This window comes from Sinocyclocheilus grahami, unplaced genomic scaffold, assembly GCF_001515645.1.
Source record: "Sinocyclocheilus grahami isolate Dianchi unplaced genomic scaffold, SAMN03320097.WGS_v1.1 scaffold215.1, whole genome shotgun sequence".
NCBI lineage: Eukaryota > Metazoa > Chordata > Actinopteri > Cypriniformes > Cyprinidae > Sinocyclocheilus > Sinocyclocheilus grahami.
This window is the reverse complement of record NW_015505394.1, coordinates 2116452-2125377: the sequence shown is the minus strand read 5'-3', so window position 1 is coordinate 2125377 and position 8926 is coordinate 2116452. Positions and strand designations below refer to the sequence as shown.

Genomic DNA, 8926 nt, shown 5'->3' with positions numbered 1-8926 from the left:
ATTTCATAGGCTGTGCACTGATTAAGTTACTGTCTTCAGGAAACCTTGCCGAACTGTCCAGGTCATAGGCAAAAAAATGAAGTGCAAGTGCTTAAAGAAACTAATACTGTAAAATATATTTCATCTATATATTTTTAATAATAATTCAAAAGCATTTTTAAAGGGTGAAAAAGAGATCTAAATGTAATTTCCTAACTCCTTCCGATCCTTCCTTGAATTGTTCATTTGACTTTTTGCACAAGTGTATAAATCTCATTGTCAATGATTAAGGGTTTAAGCACCAGATAAAATGGATAACACTATATTTGTCACACCCGTTATGAACATGTCATGCATAAATTATATAGCACTATGCTACTTCACCCCCGGGGCCAGAACTTAGCATGAAGCCAGCATGTAAATCTTGATGATGTAATAACAGAAGAATATAGTTTTGTGCACTTACCATGTGCTGTTTGATTTCTTTCTGAAGGATGGATTATGGTCATGTGTGGTGGATGGCGTGCTGGGGCATAGGAGCTGCCGTCATCACAACACTAAAATAATAAATCATGCTGAGGACTGAAAATATGATTATGGTTACAAAATCATTTATATTTTTAAATAAAGTATGATTTTCATTGCTGTTACTGCATTTTTTTTTTAGCAAAACACTTGTCCCTTTAGGGTCTTAGCAAAATGTACTATTCATGTTTTAACATGTATTATGGCAGTAGCACTTCCTTTCTGTCAAGTTATGCTATATTGTACTTTTGAAGGCAGCTCATGAGAAAGAAGCACCATTTTATCAGACAAATATGACGGCTAAAACTACATTATGTCCACTATCATTCAAATAGAGAGGGGGGGCTTTTATTGCCAGTTTGTTCAATAAAAAGTAGGACATAAAAAATGACTGGATTTTTGTTGATATGTTGATATGATATGTTGATGTGATATGGCAAAGATGCCAAAAGTTGGTTCAGCGTTTCATTGTTAAATCCATACACACATTCGATCATGAGGGACACAAAAACGATCTTAGACTTGAATGACACAGGCATAATTTTGGCGAAACGAAGAGAGAGCAATGAGTGCGAATCAGGTAAATATTAGCCTAGTAGATATTTTATGCATAGACATGTATGTGTCAACTTGCAGTGACAGGAGCGTGCAAGACTGCGCGCTAGGGGCGGAGTTGGCAGAAAGCTCTCAAGGAAAAACTTGAGATGCGAGTCAGTTTAGTGAGACTGAGGGCAACCGTGGACTACACACCTCTCTCGAGCAAAAAGACAGGACTGGACTTTTGAACCTGTGAAAGACTGCGTGTGTACCCGACTCCGGCGAGTCAAAATGTATCCTAATCCGAGACGCGCTTTTGAGATTTTGGAGACGCGTAACAGCGCGTGAAACTTAGATGTGGAAAGTATGACCGTGGTTATACAGCGATTGAGCAAGTCATCGTTTCACGCTATGCGTCTTAAGCGCATGATTTGATTTGAACATCAACCTGCATGTGAAAACAACAACTCGGTGAAGATGAACGAAACGAGCAACAGTCATGTCAAGGAAGGTTGGAACCCTAGTACCATCCCGGTCATTATGTTCATATTTGGAGTGGTCGGGAACGTGATTGCTATCGTAGTGCTTCGAAAGTCACGGAAAGAGCAAAAAGAGACCACTTTTTACACTCTGGTGTGTGGACTTGCCGTAACTGACCTCCTGGGAACAATGCTTGCGAGTCCAGTCACCATTGCCACCTATGTGAAGGGAGTGTGGCCCGGTGGGATCCCGCTGTGTCAGTATTCCGGCTTCATTCTACTCTTCTTCTCCTTGGCAGGTCTCAGTATTATCTGCGCCATGTCCGTCGAGAGGTACCTCGCCATCAATCACGCGTATTTCTACAACCACTACGTGGACCAGCGGGTGGCAGGCTTGACGCTCGTGGTGATCTATGTGTCCAATGCGCTCTTCTGCGCTCTTCCCAGCATGGGACTGGGATCCGTGGTGCAACAGCATCCAGGAACCTGGTGTTTCATTGACTGGCATAGCAACGACAGCACGAACGCCACTTTCTCCTACATGTACGCCGGCTTCAGCTCCGTCCTCATCCTCGCCACAGTCCTCTGTAACGTGCTGGTGTGCGCGGCTCTCATTATGATGCACAAGCGCTTCGTCCGCAGGACCTCGCTGGGGACGGACCAGGCGCGAGTCGCGGAGATCAGGCGCAGGCGGAGTTTCGTGCGTCTGGCTGGCGCGGAGATCCAGATGGTCATTGTTCTCATAGCCACGTCCATTGTCGTGCTCATCTGCTCCATCCCTTTAGTGGTAAGTGGCATGTGGTGGTCTTTGGGAAATGACAGAGTATTTTGATTTAGAGGATGTTGCACAAAATGTATTAATGTGGGGAAACTCGGCTGAAAACAACAGATCAAAACTTAAACCTTTAAAAAGTTGGTTTGCCAGGTGATCTGCTGGTTTTAGCTAATAAAAGTCCTCGAATTAACATAAAACGTAGCTTAGATACGGTACAGAAGAGTAATTTTTGTCACAAAATTATGTGAAATAGTATCATACCTATTTTACAATACTGTACGTTGTAATTGTATCTACTGTAAAATTGTATATTTTACATCATAATTTACTGGGCAATATATAGGATACAGTTGTACAATAAAAGATTATGTTGTTTTATAAATAAAAAATATGGGATATTTTGCCTGTGCAAGCCAGGCAAACCATCACTTCTTACATTTTATTTAGACAAACTACTTTTATTCTGTGGTCAGTTTATTACATTAGTGTTACACTGGTGGTGTTTTGTGTAGGTAACACTGAGATGCGTGACTCAACTAGGTTGATATGCTGATATTATATAAATTAATAATGACATATAGATAGTATTGAAAAAATACATCCCATAATGCTTATGTTTTTATATCTTTTCACAATAAAAAATATTATGATGTGTTCTCTTTTGCCCTGAAAGTCTTTTAGTGAGTTTTGGGTCTCTATCCGTACTAAAACACTAACAAAACACTCATACAGTTTTACATACTGTAAAATTTCAACCAACACTTAGACTGAAAAGTTGAAATTGATAAAAAGCCTAAAAGGTTGTCACAGGCACAAACTTAGTGCATGAGACATCTATTGATTGTTATCTATTGATGAGAGATGTTGTACGCAAAATGTAAACTGTATGGGATTGTATCTGTATGTATGATCTGTACACTGATTATTATGTGTTGACTCATAGTGGAAAGCCTGAGGAGATAACCGATATCTGATATGAGTGCATGTATAATCATTTGCGGTTTAAAAAATCAAATAGTAAGAAATCTATAGATAACTGAAAAAGTAAACTGATAATGTCTTGTTTCCTGTCTAGATGCAGGTGTTTGTGAACCAGCTGTATAATTCTCCAGTAGAGACGACAACAGAGCTGAACCCAGACCTTATGGCCATCCGAATTGCCTCTGTCAACCCCATTCTGGACCCCTGGATCTACATCCTGCTGAGAAAGACAGTCGTACAGAAGATTCTAGAAAAGATCAAGTGCCTCTTCTGCCGTATCGGTGGGAGGAGACACGGGAGGAGCTCTACAGAGTTCCACTGTGGTAATGGCATCCACAACTCATCGGTCATGTCTCGTGATTTGCCGTCGCTAGCGTTGCCCGAGCTGCCAGAGGTGATCAGCACATCACAGATGTACCTGTATCCCATGGAGGCAGGACAGGAAATAGGCTGCTGCGGTGGCTCTGTGCAGAGCAGGACGTGTTCGACTTCAACCGAGCAAACCCTTCTGCGGGACTCTCAGGTGGTAGAGCTCAGGACGGAAACAGGCACGGACTTTGTGAAATCACATTCGTGCACGCACGCCAACACAAATGAAGCCCAATGTTCCAAGCACCAGCCTCTGCAGGTGACCTTTACAGATGAGAATTTGAGTTTACAAGAAAGAAGCATATGATGCATGCTGAAAGACTTGCTTAGTTCAGCAGAACGATGTGTCGGGAGGTGAAATACATTTCAAGAGCTTGATGTGAGTGTTGTGAATGAGAACTACTCAGAGCAAAAACTGAAAGAAAGAATTCCTAAAAACTCATGAGACTAAAGAGAATAGTTTAAGAGAAAGACTAACCAAAGGACTAAACTTGGTGCAAGAAAGTGAAAAAAAAGTGCTTACTAAAGTAGGAAAAAGAATGTTGCGATAAATCTAGGTCAAAGCATGCAAAAAAAATGCATGATGGGTGATCTATGTGTCCAATGCGCTCTTCTGCGCTCTTCCCAGCATGGGACTGGGATCCGTGGTGCAACAGCATCCAGGAACCTGGTGTTTCATTGACTGGCATAGCAACGACAGCACGAACGCCACTTTCTCCTACATGTACGCCGGCTTCAGCTCCGTCCTCATCCTCGCCACAGTCCTCTGTAACGTGCTGGTGTGCGCGGCTCTCATTATGATGCACAAGCGCTTCGTCCGCAGGACCTCGCTGGGGACGGACCAGGCGCGAGTCGCGGAGATCAGGCGCAGGCGGAGTTTCGTGCGTCTGGCTGGCGCGGAGATCCAGATGGTCATTGTTCTCATAGCCACGTCCATTGTCGTGCTCATCTGCTCCATCCCTTTAGTGGTAAGTGGCATGTGGTGGTCTTTGGGAAATGACAGAGTATTTTGATTTAGAGGATGTTGCACAAAATGTATTAATGTGGGGAAACTCGGCTGAAAACAACAGATCAAAACTTAAACCTTTAAAAAGTTGGTTTGCCAGGTGATCTGCTGGTTTTAGCTAATAAAAGTCCTCGAATTAACATAAAACGTAGCTTAGATACGGTACAGAAGAGTAATTTTTGTCACAAAATTATGTGAAATAGTATCATACCTATTTTACAATACTGTACGTTGTAATTGTATCTACTGTAAAATTGTATATTTTACATCATAATTTACTGGGCAATATATAGGATACAGTTGTACAATAAAAGATTATGTTGTTTTATAAATAAAAAATATGGGATATTTTGCCTGTGCAAGCCAGGCAAACCATCACTTCTTACATTTTATTTAGACAAACTACTTTTATTCTGTGGTCAGTTTATTACATTAGTGTTACACTGGTGGTGTTTTGTGTAGGTAACACTGAGATGCGTGACTCAACTAGGTTGATATGCTGATATTATATAAATTAATAATGACATATAGATAGTATTGAAAAAATACATCCCATAATGCTTATGTTTTTATATCTTTTCACAATAAAAAATATTATGATGTGTTCTCTTTTGCCCTGAAAGTCTTTTAGTGAGTTTTGGGTCTCTATCCGTACTAAAACACTAACAAAACACTCATACAGTTTTACATACTGTAAAATTTCAACCAACACTTAGACTGAAAAGTTGAAATTGATAAAAAGCCTAAAAGGTTGTCACAGGCACAAACTTAGTGCATGAGACATCTATTGATTGTTATCTATTGATGAGAGATGTTGTACGCAAAATGTAAACTGTATGGGATTGTATCTGTATGTATGATCTGTACACTGATTATTATGTGTTGACTCATAGTGGAAAGCCTGAGGAGATAACCGATATCTGATATGAGTGCATGTATAATCATTTGCGGTTTAAAAAATCAAATAGTAAGAAATCTATAGATAACTGAAAAAGTAAACTGATAATGTCTTGTTTCCTGTCTAGATGCAGGTGTTTGTGAACCAGCTGTATAATTCTCCAGTAGAGACGACAACAGAGCTGAACCCAGACCTTATGGCCATCCGAATTGCCTCTGTCAACCCCATTCTGGACCCCTGGATCTACATCCTGCTGAGAAAGACAGTCGTACAGAAGATTCTAGAAAAGATCAAGTGCCTCTTCTGCCGTATCGGTGGGAGGAGACACGGGAGGAGCTCTACAGAGTTCCACTGTGGTAATGGCATCCACAACTCATCGGTCATGTCTCGTGATTTGCCGTCGCTGGTGCTGCCCGAGTTGCCAGAGGTGATCAGCACGTCGCAGATGTACCTGTTTCCCCTGGAGGCGGGACAGGAAATGGGCTGCTGCAGTGACTCTATGCAGAGCAGGACGTGTTCAACTTCAACCGAGCAAACCCTTCTGCGGGACTCTCAGGTGGTAGAGCTCAGCAGTGGAGAAAACAGAACAGAAACAGACACAGACTTTGTGAAATCACATTCATGCACGCGCTCCAACACAAATGAATCGCAGTGTTCCAAGCACCAGCCGCTGCAAGTGACCTTTACAGACGAGACTTTGAGCTTTCAAGAAAGAAGCATATGATACATGCTGAAAAACTCGCTTAATTCAACACGGCAGGAGGTGAAATACATTTCAAGAGCTTGATGTGAATGTTGCGAATGGAATCAGAACTTCTCAGAGCGAAAATTGAAAGAAAGAATTCCTAAAAACTCATGAGACTGAAGAGAAAAGTTTTAAGAGAAAGACCAATCAAAGGACTAAACTTGGTGCAAGAAAGTGAAAAAAGTGCTTACTAAAGTAGGAAAAAGAATGTTGCGATAAATCTAGGTCAAAGCATGCAAAAAAAATGCATGATGGGGTTCTGGAAAGGGTGAAAGGGCAGAGGAGGATGGAGAGGCAAACTGGCCTCATTTTCTGGTAGTAACTCATAATGCATTACTAAAGAATGTGTTTTGTTAAGCAACAGGTTATGCTGACTGCATATTCTAAACAGCGAGGCACATTACAGCTCTTAAAAATGTGTCTTTAATTTATTTTAGGTTCTTGTGAATTTCTGCAAAAAAGGCCTTCATATTAGACAAATAATTCCACTGGGCCCTAATTGACCCGGGCAGAGGTTGTTTTTTTTTCCTCTTCTGAAATTCCGAATATTGATTAGATTCGATGGACGACCTTGTGGATTGTACATGTGAGCAAGTATCTACTGCCCTGCTTCAAGTTCCCTTTTTTGCAGACATTCTGGCGAGATCGCCATTAGGTCACAAGCTCAAGTAAGTGCCTTGTTAGCTTTTCTTATGCTGGAACTCGTGGTTTAAAATGTCCTTTTCTTTATGTTAAGGTGACCAGAACACTTTTCATTTCCATTGGTGAACTGTCCACTATTTCAAACTTATGTAAGATGTAGCTAAGTGTACATTCTTTGGAATTTCCATAATATGTACGATATTCTGTGAATTAGCCAAGCAATTTCATATCCATGTTTACTAACAGTAACACCATCACAAAATACATTGGTACTGAAAACACATCGTACAATGTAAGATCACATCGTTAATAGTGTTTCTATTTGTTTCTTTTAAAGTATATGTAGATGATAGAATGTATAGTGAGGAGGTGAAATTGTAAAAGCTATTAAGATGTTGAATGTCTTTTAAAGTAATATGTTTTGCACTTTTAAATCCTTGTAACCAACCACTGAAGAAAATGTAAATGGTCACTATAAGGTGTTGATCAGTCAGTGGTTGTCAAGGAAGAACTGTTGAGTTCATCTGTACATACTTGTGATGTTAAAATGTGAACAGTCTTGTTATGATTTAATTTATTGTAGTGTTTTTTTAGACATCTGTGGACTGTAGTTATCTCTTCTCTGTGAGAAGGTCGAGTTTGACATAGTTCTAACTCATGTTGAAGCAGTTATATGGTTTTTGTTTCATTTCACATTTCGTATGTGTATCAAAACAGTACAAGGCATGAATTTAAGCTACTTCGCACCATCATTTGCTGCATGTATATAAATTATTCAACATTACTGTGTATATTTTCACCGTTTCATTTTCACATTTTCAAACACAAAGACAATCTTGTCTTGCTCTTACCCTCGATGTGACCCTTCAGAATGTGCAATGGCCAGCTATTTCATGATGAAATAAACTCTTGAATTAAAAACAAATAGAAAAACTGAAAACAAAAATCTTATGGTATTTGTTGTCGCACTCAAATATTAATATAAGCATAGTAGCTATAACATAATTCAAATATAATTGAAATAATTTGAATGAATTGAAATTTCACCGTCCTACCAAGTATTACAAATCAGTTTAATACATAAAATATATTTAGATTATTACAAATTTTGTCATCAAATGAACATGCTGTCCTTCAGCTTTAGGTATTACTGAATAAAAGAAGAAGACAAAAAGTATCCACTTGCTATCAAAATTAAAGGCAAACGATTAATCAAAAACATTTGAGAATTTTTTTGAGAAAGCCATCTAAAGATCAATTTGACCTAAATTAAACTTTTTTAAAAGATCAGAGATCATTGTATTTTAAGAAGAATAAAGGACTGGTCAGGTTAGGTCATGTTATACCTCTTAAATTCTTGGATAAAGTCACCTCATTCATCCTTAAAAATATAAACTCTGACTCTAAACTCTGCTTTTGTGGTTCAAACTATATAGGTATCATTATACGATCCTTGCACGATGACCAATGCACAGGGACAGATCTGGAGACCTTCACCAACTGTAGACATCCCATAATTCCATTAGTTCATGAAGGGAAATCAGTTCTACTCTCCACTGTAAGTATTCTCAGCATGAATCATGCATTGGTGCACTTGCTATGACGTACAAACTGCCACCTGTCTCGTTAACATACGGATACATAAATGAGAACTGACAAAAGCGATCTTTCCCTGCAGTTCTACAGCAGTACAGTCCACAGTCCATCTGTTTCAGGCACCTCCCTAAATCATCATTACCGAAGACGTTAGTGTACTCATTTATTTGAATAAAGCAACAATTAGCAAAGGATTAGCGGGAGGCAGAAGGATGCTGGAAGCTTCCGCCAGGTCCCACAGGTGCTGAATTAAAAGCATTAGAGACGTAAACCTCCCAGTTTGCAGCCCACGCACACACACAGCTGAACAGTTTCAGTGCAGATATGAATGCCTATGAATAATGGGGTCGGTGGCAGTAACAGCCAAGAACACATACACATGTAAGGCTTGTGA

General features: G+C 39.8%; 2 protein-coding genes across 2 annotated transcripts; both read left to right on the top strand.

The window, feature by feature from the left end:
- The first annotated feature begins 1164 nt into the window (after positions 1-1164).
- On the top strand, positions 1165-4175 carry LOC107596171 (prostaglandin E2 receptor EP4 subtype-like). The gene is made up of 2 exons (XM_016286841.1): positions 1165-2307; positions 3371-4175. The coding sequence occupies exons 1-2, from the start codon at positions 1519-1521 to the stop codon at positions 3950-3952; spliced, it is 1371 nt and encodes a 456-aa protein (XP_016142327.1). The 5' UTR covers positions 1165-1518; the 3' UTR covers positions 3953-4175.
- A 54-nt stretch (positions 4176-4229) lies between these two features.
- Positions 4230-7876, top strand: LOC107596201 (prostaglandin E2 receptor EP4 subtype-like; the record flags this gene model as incomplete). The annotated part of the gene is made up of 2 exons (XM_016286881.1): positions 4230-4613; positions 5677-7876. Coding segments are annotated over 2 exons (981 nt in total), but the record flags the coding sequence as incomplete, so codon positions are not given.
- Positions 7877-8926: the final 1050 nt, after the last annotated feature.

Coding starts and splice junctions, on each gene's coding strand:
- LOC107596171 (XM_016286841.1), top strand. CDS start 1,519: ATGAACGAAACGAGCAACAGTCATGTCAAGGAAGGTTGGAACCCTAGT. Junction 2,308..3,370: donor TCTGCTCCATCCCTTTAGTG/GTAAGTGGCATG, acceptor TTTCCTGTCTAG/ATGCAGGTGTTTGTGAACCA.